The sequence below is a fragment of the Patagioenas fasciata genome, chromosome W, assembly GCF_037038585.1.
Source record: "Patagioenas fasciata isolate bPatFas1 chromosome W, bPatFas1.hap1, whole genome shotgun sequence".
Lineage (NCBI taxonomy): Eukaryota > Metazoa > Chordata > Aves > Columbiformes > Columbidae > Patagioenas > Patagioenas fasciata.
In genome coordinates this window covers 47,471,250-47,494,689 of record NC_092559.1, presented here as the reverse complement: position 1 = coordinate 47,494,689, position 23,440 = coordinate 47,471,250, and the positions used below count along the sequence as shown (strand labels likewise).

Genomic DNA, 23,440 nt, shown 5'->3' with positions numbered 1-23,440 from the left:
GCTAATGCCTATACACTGGTCATTAAGTCTTCATCACTGGACCTTATTAAGAATTTTTTTGGTCTTTCCTTTTTCTGTAGTCAACTTGCTTTCATTGACTGTTTTCTAATAGTTGATATTCTGAACCTGTGGGTACTACTTTTATTTATTCTTTTTTGGTGGTGTTTTTTTGTTCCATCTTCTCTGAAATGATCCCTTCTCTACCTGCAGTGGACAGCTAAAATTCCTAGGAAATACACTGCAACTATCTGGATTACCTCTTCTAGGAATGATGTGCTTCCTACCAATCTCATTTAGACCTTTTGTGAACACAGATATATGTACACATACATATTAAAATTATGTAGGTTATATTTAGTGTGTTTTTATATAAACATGGAACAACATAACTGTTCAGTTTTTCTGAATTATTCTAGGATCAAGACAACCTTTAATCCAACAGTCTCAGCCTCCACCTTATTCATCACCTAGAGATGTTCCCCCCGACATATTGTTAGATTCTCCAGAAAGAAAGCAAAAGAAACAAAAGAAAATGAAATTAGGCAAGGATGAAAAAGACCAGACTGAAAAAGCTGCGATGTATGATATCATTAGTTCTCCTTCCAAGGACTCCACTAAGCTTACATTAAGACTCTCTCGTATAAGATCTTCGGATATGGACCAGCAGGATGATATGCTTTCTGGTTTGGAGAACAGCAGTGTGTCAGAGGGTGATATTCCTTTTAATGTACAGTACCCAGGACAGACTTCTAAAACACCCGTTACTCCACAGGATGTTAACCACCCACTAAACGCTGCTCAGTGTTTGCCGCAGCATGAACAGACAGCTTTCCTTCTGGCACAACAAGTGCCTGTTTTACAACAGAACACTTCAGTTGCCGCAAAACAACCTCAAACTCCTGTGGTACAGACACAGCAACAAGTTTCGCAACAAGGAACTATAACATCATATGATGAAGTAGAATTGGATGCATTGGCTGAAATTGAGCGGATAGAACGTGAATCAGCTATTGAAAGGGAGCGATTTTCAAAAGAAGTGCAAGATAAAGGTAAAAGGATTCTGTGCGTGTGTATACTATATATATATTATATAAATATGCATGCAAACCCTGTGTGTATATATATATATATATATATATAAAAACCTTCCTGTCATTGTCACATAGTTCAATTCCATTTACTCAGTGTAGGTGGTTTTATGACATTCACCTCCATTCCCCTCCAACAATGAGCTGTAATCTCTCATATATGTATATATTTAATATCTGCTATTCTTTATTTGGGATCTTAATGGATGGAAAATGAAATTCTTATATTTCAAAATTCTTTTTAAGATACTCTTATTTTGAACCATGAGACTGAATGAAGTACAATTGACGTTGTTTATAGTTTATAAAATCCCAGCAGTACCATAATTAAAAATTTGTAATAAGTTTTGGTAGTTGAATTCTTAATTAACTATCTATGTTGCCTAATTTAAGAAAATACAGAAAAACTTTTTAATGCCATTTTTATTCATATCCGAATTTGAACCTAATGTGAAGATGTTAGACTAAAATCACATCTATTCTTTTAAAGGGACTCTAATGATTGACTAATATATGCTACTATATTTTCTCAAATGTTTGTTCAATTGGATATTCATTATTATGTAGGCATTACAAGTTTTAGAGAACTACCACATATGGTCTCTAGCACAGAACCAGATGAGCCTCTGAAATGTGTGCTCTTCACTTGAGTAGCTGTGCTGATTGTCTTAACTGATTTCATTAGATCTATCCTCTCTGATTTTTTCCTTTTTCCTTTTTCCTTTTTCCTTTTTCCTTTTTCCTTTTTCCTTTTTCCTTTTTCCTTTTTCCTTTTTCCTTTTTCCTTTTTCCTTTTTCCTTTTTCCTTTTTCCTTTTTCCTTTTTCCTTTTTCCTTTTTCCTTTTTCCTTTTTCCTTTTTCCTTTTTCCTTTTTCATTTTTTTCCTGTTGTTAACTGGTTTGAAGGTCACAGACTTCAGAAATATCAAAAGTGGATGCAAAACCCACATGTAAATCAAAGATGTGGTTTATAAAATAGATAGTCATAGGTTAACATAAGTATTTTTCAGAAACTTCCTCTGCACTGTGTTTAACTTCTGAGTAAAAAAATAATCTTTTATAGTATAATTCTAACTTATTAGATATTCCCAAGAAAAATCTTGCAAAGTGGAAAACAGCACAGATTCTCATTTTGGAAGTTCATAGGTGAAGATGGTCAATTTTAGATATACTTGCATGGAGGCAACTGAATTTACATTTGGTTTGGGTCTTTAACCAGCAGAGAGAGTACAAGTTTTCTCCCCATTCAGATTTTTTTTCTGTTTTTAAAGATGCCTAGACAGAGAAAGTTTGTTGTGTTTGTGTGTGTGTAAATGTTCTTATTGCAATTACTAAAAGGATTAACTTTTTAGATATTTCTTTTTTGGTAACTAAATCAAGTCTTATTAGAAAACATTGTGAATATACAGAGAAAATGGGTGCTCACCTCAAAAGAGATCTCTACTGTCTTTAATTTTTATTTAATGAAATGACAGAATTTGTTACTTTGCTGACATCTCTTCTACTAGCTTTTAATTTATTCATGGAGAGCTCATGGTTTTTCTCCTATTATTTAAAAAGCTACTTTTATATTCCCCACACTTTGAGTAGACTCTCCAGCACATTTTAGCCGAGAAGCATCTCAAAAAAGCAGTGTATTTTTGATGGTTCACAGCAGACTTCAAACACTTAGAGCAAGACTAAAACACACTTTCTCTTTTGTTCTGACTTTCAGGAGATGTTGAACATTAGTTGTATAGTTTGTTTACCATAATTATATAGCCATGGACAGACTCCCATTTATTTGTTTTGGGGAAAGGAATGATTTATAAAAAACATTCCTTTCCCCAAAACAAATATGATCACTCCCTTTCACCACTGCTCAATAACCATCTTACCAAATAAGGATTACAACCTTATGCTTCCCTTCTACCTGCATCCTCTGCCAGGTCTCAGTTCTTCCTGAGTTCCTGCAATTGCTATGGATCAGGTACAAGAGTTGCTGCCTTATATTGGGACAAACGATCACCATTTATTCATTGGTGGTAAGTTGCCCCTATACCAGACAGCAGCTCTTTTCACTTTAGCTGCTGAAGTTTCAGCCATGAATTAACAATACTGAGTAGAAGGATTTTTAGCAGTCTTGGGACAGATTTCCTGAAAAGCCGTTGCCTTGGAGAAATATGATTCTTATTTTTTGGTAATGCTTCTTCCATTGCTTGTACGTTTGTACTATGTCTACAAGTTGATACACTCTGGGATCATTCCAGTTATAGCCATTTGGTTTGGTGTGACTGCAGGAGGAAGCTTCCTCTATTGTTCCTATGGAATATATCTGTTAGAAATATAACTCCTAAATATGTCATTCATTTTTATAAAGTTGCTTACTGTATTCATGCAAAAGCCTGGCATTTGTGCATTTTAGTACACATACTGCAACTTCAGATCACATTATTTCAAGAAAATAGTGTGATTGTAGCATGTACTCAGTCTAATTAGAACAGGAAGGTATACTGGTAGCTGATGCTGTACATAGCAAGCATCCCTCTAGAGATGCTAGCACATGCTAAAATCTACATGAAAGCATCTTTGCTGCTTTTGTAATCGAGGCATAGGAATACATATTACAGTCACACTACGCTTTCTGTGTAGGCAAATGTTGTCTTCCATAAATTACTTTGAGTTGAATTGTACTTGCAAGTTTTGATAGAAGATTAGTGGTGTCTTCTGTCCTTTTTTAAGACATGAAATCTCTACAGTACTATGCTTCATCAGAGGTTTTCAGATGTTTCTTTTTTAACAGTAAGGCTTTGGATGGATATGACATGTATGACATGTTCTTTCTGAGGTTGGGAACCAGTAGTGTGGTGGAACTGTTTATTCCAGAGGAGAGGCAGATATGTTTTTTTGGGAGAGTCTTGCTAAAAATTATACAATTACTACAGTTGGCTAAGGCAATGCTAAGGTCTTTTTTTTTTTTTTTTTTTAATGCTGAGGTCCTTTTATTGTGATTGGTACAGGTGGGGAATGGAGATTGTAGTTCTTTGGAAATTATAGTATTTTCTTTAAGAAATTACTAATTCTAACAAAACTATTAAAATATTTAGCTTCCACCAAACAAAATCTCTCGAAGTAGGAGGCAGTCTCCATTCCAGAGGTAGAACTAACACAGGGTTTTGTGGAAGTGCCACTTTCTTTGAAAAGCAGCATATCTTTCTGGAACAGGATTGTCATGCTTTTGCTTTCTGAAAAAGGAATTCTTAGTGCAAATGAAAAACCTGGCAGATTTGACCTAACATCTATGAGATATGCATAAGAAGAGATTTTATAATATAGACCTTATATCCTCATACCTGAGTGCTTTTTAGAGCTCTGTTTTTATAATTCTATCCTTTTGGTCTATTTGGATCTTTAAGTGGATTATCTGGTCTTTTCATCACGATAGGTGCAAAATTTGAAAAAGTTGGTTTTGTCCTTATCTTCTTTGAGGAAGGACAAGTGTCTATCTCCTCTTCCAACTTTTTTCATCAAGGAAGTCTCTCTGTATTGATTAATTTTGCAAGTAATTTGACTATATCTGTTAATGAAAGGAATAATTGGAGATTTTGGAGTTCAAGGCACTCAGCACTGAAAGTTACTTTCTGATACATCTATTATGTTTAATAGCCTCAGAACAAACATAAGTCCATGGAACATGACAGGCCTCAGGTTTTCAGTTCCCATTGCCTTCCTCACAATGACCTCTATACTCTCATCAGATACAAGTCATCAATATTAGATCATATCTTCTCTTTTGAAAGGATGTGTAATTTCACAGAAAATTATGTCCCAGGAATTTCCGTTCTTCTCAGAAATCTTTTTTTCCTTGGGGGAGGGGAGGTGTTGAGGGAGAAATTTGATTTTGGTAACCTCAGTTCTTTGCATTAACTCATGCTTTACCCCTGTTCAGATACAAGTGATTATTTTGTTTATAGTCAAGTAGTTCAAAGCTAGTCAATCACTTTCAGTCCAAACCTTTCTCAGAACATTACATTAAGTACTTCTTGTTCATCAAGATTTAGACCTACTACTGATTAATTTTCAGGTTCCAGGTTTCTACCTCAAAACACTAAACACAGTGAATCAAAAATATTTAAGATATTAATGTTAAAATGAGCTCTGAGTATTCTAGAAACTCGAAAAGATAACCTTGAAAATTACTTGAAAACACAGAAAGCAACCCATCTTTTTTCAGAGACTCTTTTAAACAGATTCAGATTTTTATTCAGATTTGCTAAATTTTAATTTGAGCTCTTACATACATAGTATTGTGTGTTCACTGTTAGATTTTAGGCTACTTCAAAGACACTTAGTGTAATATAATGCAGCTGTCTTAAAAGATTAAGAAGTTCTACTTTTACTCGTAAAAGGCACTCTTCTCTGGAGTTTGTGAGAAGAGTCATGAAATCATTAATCAGTAACTGTTTCATTGGGAGGCTAATATTTTTTTCTTTTTAACTTAGAAGCATTAGAAGCATTTTTAAATGAGACAAAGCTACTCATTTTTTCCCCTATATATTTTACCTCTGAGGATCCATTTTACCCATTTTGAATCTTACTGTAGATTCTTTGAATTAGGAAGAAGTGAAGCAGTAATAACTTGATTTCCAATAATTGGATCAGTTAGGGGGCATTAGGATGCCTGCTGTGGGCCCTTCTTTTTTTAGTTCATTCCAAACCCATAGCAGCAGACACACACACCCCAAGAGTGTAAATCTGCCGGAGCAAAACTCAAAACTACAGTTATAGGTAAGTAAACTTTTTCTCTTACTTTTGAAGTTCTTATCCAGCTCCTCTCCCTTTCTCCCCATTACCCATCTCCCCCCAAAAGTTCCCCAAAGAGGAGACTAACAGAAGAACACTGTTAAGAATTAGTAGCTTTTTTCATCTAATTTTATGTAGCAAATTAATGAAATGAAAATGTGTAATTATAACCAGTATATTACCATTCATGTCTGAAAATAGGTTATAGGGGTTTTATTTGTATAGTAATCTTGCAGAAGATTACAGTCACTAATACCAGAAGATGAAATGAGACAATTTAAAATATAAATTATTGTGTCTCTATGTAGTAGGACAGTGTGAGAATCAGGTATCATGTATTTTGTTTATATAAACTTGCATTAGGTCTGTATTTTGTAGTGGATGAAACTGGCAACTCTTGTAGCTTTCCCAATAAAAAGCAGGTTTGTAAGAAGAGGAGACTGAGGGGTGACCTCATTAATGGTTATCAATATATAAAGGGTGAGTGTCAGGAGGATGGAGCCAGGCTCTTCTCGGTGACAGCCAATGGGGCAATGGGTACAAACTGGAACACAAGAGGTTCCACTTAAATATGAGAAGAAACTTCTTCCCAGCGAGGGTGACAGAGCCCGGAACAGGCTGCCCAGGGAGGTTGTGGAGTCTCCTCTGCAGACATTCAAACCCGCCTGGACACCTTCCTGTGTAACCTCATCCAATCCCTGACATTCTGGGATTCTGTGTAATGTCCAGTTTGTAATGTTTTGTGTTCAGACATTTTAAGAAAAATAAAGGGAAGAAATTCCTCTTCTCTCTAGAAAAATTGCAATGAAGTGTTGCAATGTTTCCATCTATCTAGGAAAAATTAATTTCTTTTATATTTTTTAAAATAATGAAATATTGATTGAGTGAAAAATATGTTTTAAAAAAGAGGCATATATTTTAATGGTATTTACTTTCTTTTGGTGCTCTTGTGTAACATGAAAGTAAATCCCCACATTTATCCCAGGTTGTGCTTTACATAAGGTAGTGCAGAAGCCTGTTCTTGTAAGCAGGTGTAGAAAATAACGGAAACACAGTAGTTTGGTAAGAAGTGTATTTTATTTTTATCTGTAGTACAAACTAAGATTAGAAAATTAAATATAATTTTCATGTAGCATATGCCCTTGATTGTACCTTTTAAATGGATGGGAGGACTTATAATATTACTTACACAGTAATGACTTTATTTTGTTCTGGGACAGTCACTTCTCTCTAATGGATTTATATCTTGATAAAGAAACGGCATGTATAATTAATAAAGGTTATTAACAGTTTAAGCCCAGCATTTCTATACTTCATAGTCACTAAGTTCACTCTAACCTCAACCTAAGACATCAGACTTTTACTCATTGTTATCCCATATAAATGTTACTGGATCTAGTTAACTGAAAATATTTTTGAATGCAAGGTATGATATTAAAATGAAATTAACATCTGGGAGATCAAAAGTGTTCATCAATAAATTTCAAATTAATTTACTTATTTCTAAAGTTTGTTCCTCCTACAAATGAATTTGAAGCTAATTGGATATGTTAATCTGTAAGTGATACATAAAATAAGTAGTTTTCATTGTCTGTTGTTAGCGTGTTGCATTTTTCTTGTGAATTAGGTGCTGCGCTGTGTAGTTCAAAAGTAATTGCACTTCAGGTTTTGCTCAGATTTTTTAACAATGGAGTTTACAAAACTATAATTCTTCACAAAACAATGACATAGATAAAACTCAGTATTTGTGTTGGAAAAATCTATCTCATAAATAAATTGAAATCATTTTGTTTGTAAAAGTAATATTAAATTCAGTGAGGTTAAATTACAGTTTCTAGTCTCTAAACAAGTGGAGATGCTTGATTATAATTTGCTGTAGTTCAATTCTTGTTATTTTCTAATGTTATATTTCTTTTGTATTACTATAGTTGACAGGGAATAATAAGTTACCAAACATCCTTAAGTACAAAAATTTGTAAGATCATATTTCATTCTCAGTTATGCTGATTACATTATTGTCAAATTTAAGAGACTCCTGTAGTCTTTTTGGTGTTGTTTTTTGTTTGTTTGTTTCGGGTTTTTTTTGTTGTTTTTTTTTTACTGAATGAGTTTGGACTATCCTCCTGATGGACTTTCTTTTTTGCATAATGACCAGAAGTTTGATGAAGTCTCTTGACAGATTTTTAAAAATTAGCAGCCGTTTCTGTTCAGATTCTCAGAAATCCCTTTCTCTGAACTGCAGCAGCTGGAAGCCCTCTGGTCTCTACTTTGGAGCCTTTGAAATTATGTTCTGTTCTATAAAACTTCCTGTACCAGTTTCATGACTGTACTTTCTTATTTTCTTCTGTAAGTCAGCAAGCAGTGAGATTAAAATTTTTTACTTGTATTTGCTAAGTCTCTCCTTCAAGGGGAGGAGCGAGGCCTGTAGGAATCTTCTCTACTGACAGGAAGGGGTCTCGTTGGTTGTTTAATTCTTTGCTTACTTTAATATGGGTTTGGTTTACTTTAATATGGCTTACTTTAATATGAGTTTTTATAGAGTGCACTGTCAGCAAGTTTGCTGATGACACGAAGCTGGGAGGAGAGGCTGACACGCCAGAAGGCTGTGCTGTCATCCAGAGACCTGGACAGGCTGGAGAGTTGGGCCGAGAAAAATTTAATGAAATATAACAAGGGCAAGTGTAGAGTGTTGCATCTGGGTAGGAACAACCCCAGGTTACAATATAAGTTGGGGAATGACCTATTAGAGAGCAGTGTAGGGGAAAGGGACCTGGGGGTCCTGGTGGACAGCAGGATGACCATGAGACAGCACTGTGCCCTTGTGGCCAGGAAGGCCAATGGCATCCTGGGGTGTATTAGAAGGGGGGTGGTTAGTAGGTCGAGAGAGGTTCTCCTTCCCCTCTACTCTGCCCTGGTGAGGCCGCATCTGGAATATTGTGTCCAGTTCTGGGCCCCTCAGTTCCAGAAGGACAGGGAACTGCTGGAGAGAGTCCAGCGCAGAGCCACGAAGATGATTAAGGGAGTGGAGCATCTCCCTTATGAGGAAAGGCTGAGGGAGCTGAGTCTCTTTAGTTTGGAGAAGAGGAGACTGAGGGGTGACCTCATTAATGGTTATAAATATATAAAGGGTGAGTGTCAGGAGGATGGAGCCAGGCTCTTCTTGGTGACAACCAATGATAGGGCAAGGGGCAATGGGTATAAACTGGAACACAAGAGGTTCCACTTAAATATGGGAAGAAACTTCTCAGTGAGGGTAACAGAGCACTGAAACAGGCTACCCAGGGGGGTTGTGGAGTCTCCTTCCCTGGAGACATTAAAAACCTGCCTGGACACATTCCTGTGTAACCTCATTTAAGTGTTCCTGCTCCGGCAGGGGGATTGGACTTTATCATCTTTCGAGGTCCCTTCCAATCCCTTACACTCTGTGATTCTGTGATTCTGTGATTGGGGTGAGCTCAGGTGAGAGCAAACTCTCATGTCCGATAATGCTGAACGATCATGAAAGAGTGGAAAGATAAGAATGGATATTTGCTCTCACTCCATTGACAGATCATCCATCAGTACCATTAAAGTAATTTTAAATTTTCCTTGTATCCAGATTTTATTGATTGGTTTAGATTCTTGTGGTCTCCACTGTTGGTTTAGGGGGATAGGGCACTTGGACAGCTTTGAAGAGATCTATGAAAACTAACTAGGAAAAGAAAACAGTTGTCAGTAAACATAGATTTGTTATTTAGGCATATGGTTATGTGTTATTTGTTGAAAATTCCTAGTCTTGACTGTTAGCTTAAATAAGATAAGGATGTAATTAGCCACTGGCCGACTTTGATGTTCAAAAATCAAAGGTTTGACAATAAGTAATAACTGCTTAGGACTGTTATATTTGGTATAAATGTATTCATTGCTTATTTAAACAATGCAAATAAGTGGTATTTCAAATGAGCAGAGGCATATTCCAATAATATCTGAAGAGTGTTAGAACTTTAACATATTAAACTCTTAATTGTCATGCTTTAAAAAAAGAAAGTTTGTCCCGGAGTCATCAAAATGGTTCATCCAGAATTCAGCATGAGAGGATCAATCTTCTTTGTGGTTCTGAAGAGGAATACATTCACATTTAACCATCTTGGATATGAAGTCTCCAACTGAATCCCTTACAAGGTGTAAATGGGGAAGTGGTAATTTATCTGTTGTGTCTTCAAGATCATTCAAGATGATTTAGAAATCTCTGTACTTTAAAGACTACCAAACAGTATTAATAGAGCAGAGTGTTATCATTCTGCTAAAACAAAGCTCAACAACCATGCATGTGGTTCTTATTTAGACTTGTTACCTTTTCACAGGTATTTACAAAAGACCCATTTCAGTTTGCAGGACAAGTAGTTCTATAAGTTTTTAGGCTATCATCCTATTATACTCATTTGTTGAGAGAGTTTAATCTGGGACTTAAGACAATCATCGGGTTTGCAAGAAAGCAGTAACATCGGAGACTTCAGCACTAGTGGTGTTCTGGCTGCTGCTTTGGAAAGATTTCAGATTAAATGGAAGAATGGAGATACTTATTTAATACAGCTCCCCTCATCCAACTGCTCTCCCTAATACTTGCTCAGCCTCCAAGTGTATCTGTTCTCAGGATGGATATTCTTCAAATCACGATTGACTTTCACTTTCCGCAGAAATGTATTCAAATCACGATTGACTTTCACTTTCCACAGAAATGTATTCAAAGGTATCTGTGGTTATTCCAGTGCAATGTGTTTTCGCACAAAGGTTCTACAGTAATTAATTAATTTCTAAATCTGAAAGTGCTCATTGTTTTGACACACAGATATTTCCAAAGATGAAGGCTACAACCTATCTCCAGGAATACTGTTCGTAACAGGACAGGTGAGACATAACTCCTTGGAAATCCAGCTAAATTTTTTTCCATTTCAAACTTGTGGTTCCTGTAATATTTTGTTTCTTGCACCACAGTGACCCATTTAATTTGACAGAACATCTCTGCTATTTTTTTAGAGTAAGGTAGTTTATGATCTTACTTTGAGTACCAAGGTACTGCCTTTTGGTGTGCACATTGCAATTTAAAGAGAACATCCATGCAGATTTGCCTAGCCAAAAGAATGCATACATAGAAGAATAACTGGGATCAGACTGTACTGTGAACTGTCAAAAATTTGTTCAAGGAACTGGACAAAATGTAGATACATTTTGGATGTATCTACGTTCTTGAGGGGGGGGAAGTGAATAATGTTTCTAAAAAGAAAAGAATCTGAAAACATCAAACTTGGATACCTGATCTCTAATATAGTCAGAAACCTCTTCTGTGCTTTACTACATATTCCTTTTATTATGAAAACTTCTACAAAGGGTGAAGCCAGAAGATCCTGATCACACTTTATTGGTCTCAAGAGCTTGTGAGCCTACTTGTTCAGAACTGTGACAAGCTTTGAACATAGGTCTGCAGGATTTGAAAGAAAAATATTAGTCTGATATTTTAGCAAAGTCCTAGATCCTGATAATAAAAAGAAATTCTGCTATCTGTGGAATGAAGTGGATGAATCTTGGATACTGATGCCTTGAAGGATATGAAGTATATTTGAATGGATATTGTAAAAGTTCCTCAGTTCGTTATGACCCTAAGGCATTTGGGGACTCATGCCTTAACAAGGCAGATTTATGCAAACTTGCATATGTATGATTGTAAAAGAGAAGACCTGAAGACATCCGTTTTCAGAGGTTAATTACTCTCTCCTCACTTCTCTGATATTCTGTTGATTATTCTCATATAAGTTCAAAGTGAGTTCAAGATTTGATAAAGCCCTCAAAACCCAATGGCATTTTCACCTTTCATATTTCTGCAGCTATGATGGCAACCTGAAAAATTTTTGTGCTCATTCAGTGGAGTCTTTCCATTATGCTCGATGAAGATAGTGGTACTATGTACTCATCCTACATTTAATGCCCTAGTTCAACATGATATTTTCATATACTTGGGCCAGCTTTTTTGTCCTAGATCCAAAAATTTCATAAAGGCAAACCAGTAATGATCAAGTCTAGTTCTGAGGATTGACATCAAGATGCACTGGAAATATGAAGAAATCTGTGAGTAATATGTAACTCCATCTGCAATCACCTTGCCATTTAGGAAAAGGAAACTTTGAAGGCATCTCTTTCTTCTCAGATAAGATGTCAACAGGTTGTGCTTATAAGTTACTAAAACATCAGTACTCATTTGTCAAGAGAAATGAAGAAGGTGCATCAAAAGAGCTCTGTATTTAGAGGGAAAATACCAAGTTGTGATGTGATCATCTATTTACATGTTCTCAACTTAAAATTTGACTTTTTGAATGATGATGAAGAGCAACATTTTGAGCCTGGTCAGTTAAGGAAGTTCAAGAGAGGAAAATTCGTCCTACCTGAATTGTTTTGGTTCTTTAATCTTGGAGTTCTCAGCATGAGGGCTCTGAAAGGTGAGTTTTGGTTGATCCAGCTACAGCAGTTTAAGACTTCACAGCTCCTGGCCATTTGCCTTGCTCCTATAGTAGGGATAGCAGAGGGAAACATTTGATTGAGTCTTAGATGACTTGTTCAGTCTGATAGGTTAATGCAAACCATCTTCAATAGAGTCTTAGACTGTTGCACTGGTCAATGAAATGCACTTGTGGAAATGTGAATGTGTGTTCCCTTCTCTTTCAAGTGATAACCTCAGTTAAACGATTGGGACAAGTAACTGGTAACAGAAATGTTTCAAAGGCTACTGTTAGATCCACAATCTGAGCTTTACAGGACTTTTTCAGTATGGCTGACATTTCTGGATTAGAATAAAAAAGCTGACTATTTCCTAATAACACAAGTTTTTCAATTTGTGTTTCAAATTTAATTGAGAAATAAGGTAGCGATGTGTGTTTGCATGCATGTATATTAATGTTTATGTTAAAAAAATAATCAAATTTGAAATCTCTCAGTCTGGAAGCTTCTACTTCATGGCCATTCCTAAGACTTGCCATGAAGCTCAGGGAGGTCAAAGCCCTCTTAGTCACAAGGAGAAAAAGATTTTTTGTCACTGCATGAAGGTTTCAAACATAGAATCATTTCAGTTGGAAGAGACTCTCAGGATCATCGAGTGCAACCATAACCAAACTCTAGCACTAAACCATGTCCCTAAGAACTACATCTAAATGCCTTTTAAACACCTCCAGGGATGGTGACTCCACCACTTCCCTGGGCAGCCTTTTCCAATGCCTGACACTTGCTACTTGGGAGAAGAGATGAACACCCTCCATGCTACAACCTCCTTTCAGGTCATTGTAGACAGTGATAAGGTCTCCCCTCAGTCTCCTTTTCTCCAGGCTAAACAGCCCCAGCTCCCTCAACCGCTCCTCATCAGACTTGTGCTCCAGACCCCTCACCAGCTTCATCACCTCCTCTGCACTCTCTAGTATTTCAATGTCCTTCTTATGATGAGGCACTGAAAACTGAACACAGTATTCAAGGTGAGGCCTCACCAGTGCTGAGTATAGTGGCACAATCACTTCTCTAGTCCTGCTGGCCACACTATTCCTGATACAAGCCAGGATGCTGTTGGCCTTTTTGGCCACCTGGGCACACTGCTGGCTCATGTTCAGCTGGCTGTTGATCAATGCTCCCAGATCCCTCTCTGCCATGCAACTTTCCAGCCACTCTTCCTTGAGCCTGTATCATGTCCTGGGGTTGTTGTTGCCCCAAGTGCAGGACCCGGCACTTGGCCTTGTTAAACCTCATACAATTGGCCTCAGCCCAATGATCCAACCAGTCCAGATCTATCCGTATGGCCTTCATAACCTCCAGCAGGTCAACATGTCTACCATAAAGTTGGCAAGCATTCCTACAGGTTTTGTTGAACTTTTCAAAGTTCCTTATTTGCAGTTGACCAGTTTCTGCATGGAGTTTATTGTATCTCTGTATACTGTCTCCAGCCATTAAATGTTGTACATAATTTTGTACTTTTAGGATGTTAGAGATATACAGACAGATTTGAGAATTAAAATTATGGAAAAAACAAACAAACAAACATAAACCTTTTCACTTCACCATGTTACTGCTTGTTACTGTGTTCTAATGTTAATTTTGGAGATGATCCTTCAAAGTTTTAATTCTTCTGAATAAGAATCTTCTACAAGTATAGAAGAAATTAGAAGTCATATATTATAATTCTGATTTACAACTTGATCGGTTGGGTTTTTTTTTCCTTGGAGTTTAGTTCTCTCTTCCTTGATTGCATCCTTCTTACACTTCCTCTGTTCCCTAAAAGAGAGCTGGCTCATTGCATCTGGTGATAAGGCACCACAAATCTAGGCACAAAATAAGTTATTTTTCTTATATTGCATTTGTGGTCTAGATGTTTTGACAGTAGATCTAGAACAGAATTTCCAACCTGTGTTTGGTCATTACTTAGACATAAAATCATATTCCCTGATTACAGAGTAAATCATTGCTTTTTTGACATATTACAAAATTGTAGTTGAGAAATGAGAATGTAAGCCTTAGTGCAGGTAGGGCTTTTGAGTTTTATGGCATAAAATAATTTTAGTTTAGAGTACCATGTTGGTAATATAAATAGGTTGTATTTTAAATGAGTAGAACATACTGGTTTTGATATTTCCATGTGCTTCTCATTTTTATGAATTCTACCAAATTACAGGGTGTGTGGTTGACTCACTTTTTATCTTTTTGTATTCTACTCTTTAAGATCTTTTAGTGTGAACTGAAAAGATTATTGCAGAGTCAAGCTCTTGACACTACGTAAAATTATCACTGAATTTTTTTTTTTCGTCTATGAAAAGCATTAGGATTGCAAAGAGAAAATATTCAAGCTTTTCAGTGTGTAGTGACCTCTCATCTAATACATATGTGTTATGATATAAATTCCTTCTCTTGATATACTCCTTGTTTCAAAGAGAAGCATGGAGTGTTTTAGTTACTTTAATAATTTTTGTTCGTCATTCATGTGTTCCCTGGCTACAGTATGTATGAAGTCCAGCTGATGCACTGAACCAAGTAAGGTGAACCTCTGTCGTAATCATTGCAGATCCTTGCTTAGTTCATGTATAAATGAAGCATCCTGAATCTGCAGAAGATAATATTTTATAGTAGTATTCCTCAAAACTTGCTTCAAGTGTAAATTGATTTTTTTTTGGTTATTACATATTGCAGCTGCTTTATTAGATGGTTCTCTTGGGAATTTTACAGAGACTTTGATTTCATATGTTTTGAGGGTGTGTTTTTAATGATTAATTGGCACATGTGGTAGACTGACAACAAATGAGAATCTGAATACATTTAAAAGTATTAGAGAAGCTCTATTCTTGCTTTTAAATTCAATGGGGTTTTGTGCACATACATGCTGAGGAGGCTTAATTGGTGGGGATGGAGGGGAATGGACATTTTTGCTTGGATATTCACCTGTTTCTATATATAGTATTTCTGACTTTTTCTTTTAATTTGCAGATAAACCTCTGAAGAAACGAAAACAAGAAAACAAGCCACAGGAGGCTGGAGGTGCTACTGGAGGAAATAGAGCAGCTTCTCAGGAGACAGGTTCTGCAGGAAATGGGGCAAGGCCAGCGTTGATGGTTAGTATAGATCTGCAGCAAGCAGGAAGAGCAGACTCTCAGGCAACAGTAACTCAGGATTTGGAAACCATCAAAAAACCTGAAGAAATTAAGCAGTATAATGATGGGTTTGTGTGTGTTCCCCAAGAAGACACTGTTGGAGTTCTTAAATTTAAACCTGAAAACCATCCCGAGATTTTTAGGAAAGCGTCAGACTTTGAGGGTCAAAAGACAGATATTCAGCAAAATGAAAACAAACAAATGGAATTTCAGCAAAATGTGAGCAAGCGGTTGGAAAGTAAACACAATGAGAACAAACAGGTAGAAACTAAACATGAAAGTAGACAAATGGAAGTGAAACACAATGAGAACAGACAGACAGAATCAAAACAAAATGAGAGCAGGCAAATGGAGATGAAGCAAAATGAGGGAAAACAAAATAATGGCAAGCAGGAAATAAGGCAGAGGCCCGAAACACCGAAACAGAAGAGTGAAGGCAGGCCTGAAACGCCGAAACATAGACATGATAACAGGAGGGACTTGAGTATACCATTGTCAGATAAGAAAATTGAAATATCTAGGCATAAACTAGATGTGAAATCTGATCCTTCAAGGATAAAATCTGAAAGTAGATCTGATCCAACAAAACAAAGGCCTGGTGGGCGTTCAGTTTCTGATACACCGAGGCGTGATCATGATAGCCTTAAACAAAGATCTGAAGACAAGGAGGAGTCAGAGAGATACAGAGGAGATCCATCCAAGATTCGAAGGCCTGAATATTTGAGATCCTCAAACAAAAATGAACATGATTCTAAGCATGGTAATAAATCTGATGGTTCAAAAATTGAGAAATTTGAAAGGAAACATAGACATGAGTCTATGGAATCAAAGGAAAGGTTTTCTTCTGGGGATCAGAAATCAAGACCTGACAGCCCACGCATTAAACAGGAAGGTAAAGGAGATTCTAGTAAATCAAGACCTGATAAACCTGGTTTTAAATCACCCAACAGCAAGGATGAACGAAGGACAGATGGTAATAAAAGTAAAGTATATAGTAATAAAGCACATGCTGATAATAAAGCAGAGTTTCCCAGTTATTTGTTGGGGGCAAGATCTGGTGCACTGAAACATTTTGTCATTCCAAAAATCAAGCGTGATAAAGATGGCAATGTCACTCAGGAGTCAAGAAAAACTGAATTTAAAGGTGAACAGAAGGACAAAGTAGAGAAGATTGGGCTAGTTGATGATTTAAATAAAGGAGCTAAGCCTGTAGTTGTCCTTCAAAAGCTTTCATTGGATGATGTGCAGAAATTTATTAAGGATAGAGAAGATAAATCAAGGGGCTCTTGTTTTAAACCTAACAAGAACAAGTCATCCAAATCTAATAAAGGTAAGATTTTTTAAATGTTAATTGCATTATATCTTGTACACTCCTGTTCTTTTAAATTTGTTATTCTTGTGGTTAAAAATTAAATGCAAACATGTAATAGTTTATATGCTTGCTTATATGGTGGTTTTGGGGAACAAAGTGAAACTTGTCTATGGGATTGTTGTTATTGGAAATCTTGCTACAGTGCAACTGAAATTATTTGTTTGCTCCAATGGAAGTTCGTAATGTGGGAACACTTAAATAGTCTTAAACTGTACTTCAGCTACATTAGTAATTTATTCAGTTAAACATAACTGCTGTATGAATGATTTAAACTAGTTTAAGTGTGTCCGTATAAGGGACTGGTAGTATTGTAACTAAATCAGTGTAGATGGAGTGGTGGGAAATACTATGTATAGAAGCCATAAGATTATTTTATATTTTTAATTGGAAATGAAATGTGTTTTTTCCGAGGGATGTTTTGACATGATGAAATAAGAAGGCAGTTACAAAGTTCCATCTGCCTCTTTTACACTATAAATACAAGTCTGTTGGGAAGCCTCCACACTTTAGTCTGTGTGACAATAAGCTTTCAAAAAGGTTCTGTCTTTAGGAGAATTCAGATATTGTTGTCTCTATGGTCCAATGTATGCAGAAAGAGAAAAGGAACTAGTAAACAATGGACTGGCATTTTCAACTTAATAATATGAATAGGAAATTATTCAAAATAGTTTGTAGGTTTGATATTTGATTGATTGTTCTCTTCAGATTTAACACTTTTTTAATAAGATTGCTTTTCTTCTTGGTGGTGTAATTTTGGCTTCTTTGGTTTCAGACTGAAGTAGATAATTTCACATTGTGAAATCAATGTTGCTAACTGGTCAGGGTTCCTTTATTTTTTAATGTTTAGCTTTTAAAACATTTACATTTCTTACATAGTTATGTTTATAGATCTGTCCTGTCTCAAAACTAGACAAATAAATTGACAGGGGAGAGGATTTCAGCTGTGTACAGGATTATTTATGAATGTAGTTCCAGGTATAATATTGCTCATGAATGTGAGATTACAAATGTTTTCTTACAAAGTTGATCTGATAAGAAATGATATAGAAATCATCTTTGTGAATGTATAACTATGTTTATGTGCACGTGTACAGAGTTGATGTCTGTATAATGAATTTATTATGCTGTGTCTTTTCTCTATCTACTAACCTGATTGTATTGACTCTTAAAGTCTTGATCATTCAGGATGAGTATTACTTATTTGTAAAATATTAACCTCCTTGTTAAATATTTTCTCTTTATCCTGGAAATATGAACATTCCCCCCCTCCCTTTTTGAGGTTCAGAACAGGCAAAATTTCCATTTCTAACAATAATAGGTATCTAGAGTTGGACATAAAATTATGACATCTTTGCTGTCTAAAGATTTCAGATGAAAATTTTATGTTTTTCATAGAGAATACTGAAAACTTTCTGATGGAATTCAGCTGTAGTCTCAAAAGGATAGATTTTGAATTCACACAATTCTACGTGTAATTTTCAGAGCACTCAGAGCATGTATGCTTTCTAAAATGTTTCTGAAGTGTAGACTTTTTGTAGTCTGTGTTGTATGTGGCTATTTAAATAGTATATTTTAGTAATATGTAAATATGACACTTATCCAATTGACATGACTAGTAGCTGTGTCACACATGAGCAATGCATTGATTTTAAAGTCAGGTTTATAACTTTTCTGCAGTGTTTTTGTGTATTTTGTGTTTTCTGAAGTCGTATGTTTCTTACATATTCTGAAATAACTTGGGACATATTTTCCAGGGGAAAAAAGATGTTTGAATTGGATATCAGTCTCTTTGCTATTGTATCTAGAATAAGATTCTTAAAGTGATGCTAGAAATAAGTTTTGTGTAAAGAATAATGGTGTAACTATGTTTCTAAGTTTTGAGTGTTCATCCAGGCAGATTTTGGAGAAAGTGTCTTTGAAATTCAGATTTTTCATGTGTATTCTTAGTTTTATATTTTTTGTCCAACTTTCTGGTAACCTACTTCCTAGGATATATTATGCTAAATAATAAGGTGAAATCCAGTGTTTTAAAAGGTTCATAATTCATAAAGATATCTCTTCATAAGTCAAAGTCTATTTGTCAGCAACTGACTGATTTAGAAAATATTCTCTCCAACTGAGAGAAATGGCATTCACTGTTTTACTCGGTGCCATTTCCAGTTATAAAAATGTTAATACACTAGGAGATATAATTTTTGTAAACATTCTTTATTTAGTTCATCCTATATTTCTTAATACAGTGTAGCAAATCTTTTCTAGTGTTGCCTTTTTACATCATTATTCCACTTCTTCTAACATCCCTTTTATTTCATGTAGCTTAGTATATTTTGCTTTGTCTTTCTTCCTTTTACCTCCTTTCTCATCCATTCCTCCCCCAAGAAAATGTCTTCTCCTGGCTTTGTCATGTACAACATCATTGCTGTGATTTCTCTGAAATACAGTTTAAAATAGGATTAGTTCAGCTTGTTCAAAACACCATTTAGATAGGCATTTTGTCTTAAGGGACATTAATTGTAAAACTCAGTAAAATTGACTTGTTTTGAGCTAGAATTAATACTGTGTATACTGAAAGTATATGCAACTGTTTACATTGTTTCAGTAAACTTTAAATTTGGAAAATTTATAGACAGGCTTGACATTTTATTAATTTTGACTGTGATAGTTGTAGTACACAATTGTTAAGATTGAACCATCCCAACAGTTCCTTTTGGCATTTGCAAGGAAGAAATAACATTTTTCTCTCTCTTTGAGCATTTTTCTGAAAGATGCACTCTAGCTCAGAGGAAAGTTATGGAAGTTTTTTTTATAGTAAAAAGTTAATAGTTAAATATAAATATATTATAAATTATATAATATAAATATATTAAATAGTTAAAAGGCCTTATGGTGAAATTTTGTGGCCTGTTTTGTCCAAATCAGAATGAATTGTAACACTTTCTTTTTCTTCTGATTTTAACATCTGTGAATGCCTTTTATCCTGGTTTTAATGCAAATGTATGTTGTTGGGGAATCCGTTAAACTTTTCCCTTTGACTTTGTACCTGCAATGGGGAGGTCATGTTTGCTGTCCTTTCTTTTCAGAGCTTCAGCGAATACCTTATCTGCTACTTCTTATAGCTATACTGATCACCTACGTTGAGATGGGAGCTGTTACCAGTTTTAAAGTTACTGAATTCTGAACAAGACAAATTTTGCTTTCTTGAAGTATGAAACAGAATAATGAGAAAAACTGTAACTGTGTTAAGGAGATGTCCAAGTTGGTTTTCCAAAATAAGCACCACATATGTAATGCAAGTTTTACTTCTAGGACAAATGAGTGCATGTTTTTAAGACTTGTGCAGAAACACCTTTTGGGTCTTCAGATATCACCTAAAAAAGCTTTGTTGTTAAAAAAAAAAAGTTATAATTTCACTGCAGAATCTAATGCTGAATGCTATTTCTTCATTGTGTAGATAGTTATTATAGGATTTTGTTATCTGTACTACACAGAACTTTAAACACAGGTTTTCGTTGCTCACTACGAGTTTTCCTAAATATACGGTGTTCAAAGGTCCTCTTCATATTTTTACACGTGTAACTAAAAATTTACTGCTGCTTAATCATCTTTATGTCATAGTGTTAAAGCAACGCTTCTAGATTTATCTGTGTTCTATGCTTGTGTGTTGTTGTGGTTTTGTGTTTTTTTGTTTGTTTGGTTGGTTGTTGTTTGTTTGTTTGTTTGGGTTTTTTGTTTTGTTTTGTGGTGGTGGTGGTGTTTTGTGGGGTTTTTTGTTTGTTTTTGTTTTGGTTTGTTTGTTTGTTTGTTTGTTTAATTCCAGATTACTTTTTCAGAGCCGATAATAACTATAATTTGTAGTCAGTGATAGGTTGTAGCAGCATAAAATTCCATGGCTTTTGTGTAACATGATAGTCCATCTTTGAGTTCTAGCACTGCTGGAAACAGTTTCACCTGTGAAACAGAGTAATCAATTAGGTGCTCATCTTCTAGGTAGGACTGACAAGAAAGGGAGTATTCCAGAATGAAAAGCTGTATCCTAATTGTGCTGGCTCACTGAGCCAACTTCTGATGTTTCTCACAGTTTTCTGGGCAGCACAGCAGAGCTACTCACCAATACTTTTTGGTACAGCTGAAAACTGTACACAAAAAGGGAGTATCAATTTTAAACATTTGTTTATATCCTTCATGTATAGGACTTCTGCAAAGATAACATTGGCAAACCTTTGAGAAAAATAGCTTGTGAATATTAACTCATCAAGAAAACTTTAGAGTTCAGCTCAAATTTATTTCCAAAATAACAGTCTCTTGATGCTGGGACAGACATACTGTTGTACTTATGGAAATCAGTGGGGCAAGCAGCTGTGCTGCAAGGAAATAACTGGAGTAAAAGCATATTTCCTTTGGAAAGGAAAAGGCTGAAACTCAGCTTGCTTACTACAGATTGTGCTTTTATAAAGATAACTATTGTGAAAGTCTGTAATTCCACAAATTTGGAATCACTCTCTTGGAGTTCCTGGTAGCAACTGCATTTGCATGTGGGAAGGCCAGAGTAATAACTGACTAAGCATACTAAGCATCTTGCATGTGCATACACTACCAGGTTGATCAAGCATGTCATAACTTTCTCTGAAGTTCTCCAGTAAATTATGCCACATTTCAGAGAATTAAAGGATATATTTCATGGTTTACAGCAAGGAGATTATCATGATTCTTCTCAACTGAAGTCTTTAAAACTTCTCTTAAACTCTAAATTTAACTGAGTTTGTAGAATAAACATAACTTTCATAAGAATACTACAATCTTCCTGGTTTTCCTCTTTTCTGCGATATTAGTGACTACCTCTTTTCAACTTAACTAGTCTACAAGAGGGACTAGCTGTCCCTCGTGGCATTAGAAGTATTTAAAGATATGTTGAGTTTGCAGGGGATCCATTGCAATACACACTTTGTCCATTTAACTCTATTTTTTTTTTCTCCTTTCTGGACTGAACAGGTTGATAGTTAGAAAAATATTCCAGGCATTGTTTAGTCAGAAACCAAAACCAAACTATATGTAACCAGTTAAATCCAATAGTCTAGGAAGATCTCTGTTCTCTAACATGGATTGTTCCTACTTGCAGGGATATTTTTAGGCATGATGCATCTGTCCTATCCCAAAAAGTATATTGGGATATGTGTGGGCATTGTACGTACTCTCTGGGGCCTTTGCTTTTGGTGTTAGTTTTTCAGAAGTAGATGTTAGATTAACTGCTATCGCTAGATGTTGGATAAACTGATATCAGTAGACAGCAGGAATTCAGCAGCTGCACACCGGAGTCCTTTCTTGTGTTGATCTGTTACCAGTACAGTAGGAGACATTTTCAGCACGCTGCTTTTCCTGGAAGCTGCTTGAGTTATTTTCTATTTTTGTCTTTGCCACCAAAGTAAATATTTTTATTCTTGCTCTCATGATTGTTCTTAAACCTTCTCTGGATAATAAGAGTGAACTTTGTGTTGCACATCTAGTTCTTAGCAACAACAATAAACTTGACCAAATCTACTAGTTTCATTGTACTTTAGTTCATCTGAAATATGATGCTTTGTCTGTTTGCAGATTTAGGAATGCATTGTTTAATTAGTTCACTTTTGAAAAATTACCTTGGCACATGTAAGTGTGTCACGGGGGAGTGATTTAGGATTCTGCTTACTGCAGAACAATATTTAGATTTCTCAAAGAAAAGCATGACTTAAAAGAGTTTGGTGGCAGGTTCACTCTATTATTTGCTGCATGGGGGAAATATGTCAAGCCTTCTTACCTTCTCTCCAGGAACCTGATACCCATTCACAAAGCAAACTTTCAGGTGTCTTCTCTCCGATGGCCTGTACCCGTTCGTGAAGCAAACTTTCAGGATTCTTCTCTCCCTGATAACTGTTTGCTCTGCAATCTGTGTTTTAGAACTCTGGAGGCAAACTTTCAGGGGAGGCCTGATACCTGTTGCAGTGCAAAATTTCAGGATTCCTCTCTCTCTGATAACCATTCGTTCCAGAGTCTGTGGTTTGCTCCGAAGGCAAACTTTCAGAGGAGGCTCGTACCCATTTGCAAAAGCAAACTTTCAGGTGTTCCCTCCCTGATAACCGTTCACTCTGGAGTCTATATTTTAGACCTCCAGAGGCAAACTTTCAGGTGAGGCTTGATAACCATTTGCAGAGCAGACTTTCAGGAGACAAAATTGTCAGAAATAAAAAAAAATAAATAATGGAGTAGAATAGCAGGAGGACTGGCTCAAGCTGGGTACCTGCATAGAGGTCCCACCTGAGCATAGAAAACCATAGACTTTTTATATCTTTACAGACCATTCATACCATGATTCAGACCAATAGCAATATTTCACTTTGAGGTCTTCTTGCTTCTCATTGGATCTTTTTCACTGATCTCATATGTGCCTTTGTTTTGTTTAGCTGTAGACATTGTTTATGGTCCACAACCTTGCAGGTACTGTTTTGTCTGAATAAATAATTTTCTTCTCAGTGAGAATTGCTGTGTTTTGCAACTATACAAAACACCCTAATGTTT

The 23,440-nt window shown here is 35.8% G+C and overlaps 1 protein-coding gene across 4 annotated transcripts in view; it reads left to right on the top strand.

Moving 5' to 3' along the window:
• The window catches only part of LOC136114505 (nipped-B-like protein), a 176,542-nt gene that overhangs the window by 89,841 nt on the left and 63,261 nt on the right, over nt 1-23,440 (top strand). For 3 of the 4 annotated variants that reach the window (XM_065859870.2, XM_065859869.2, XM_071801604.1), the window contains 2 exons: nt 417-1,049; nt 15,356-16,849. In XM_065859870.2, the coding sequence (XP_065715942.1) occupies nt 417-1,049; nt 15,356-16,849 (2,127 nt within the window). The remainder of the gene's footprint in view (nt 1-416; nt 1,050-15,355; nt 16,850-23,440) is intronic. The other variant, XM_071801605.1, reaches the window with a different exon arrangement.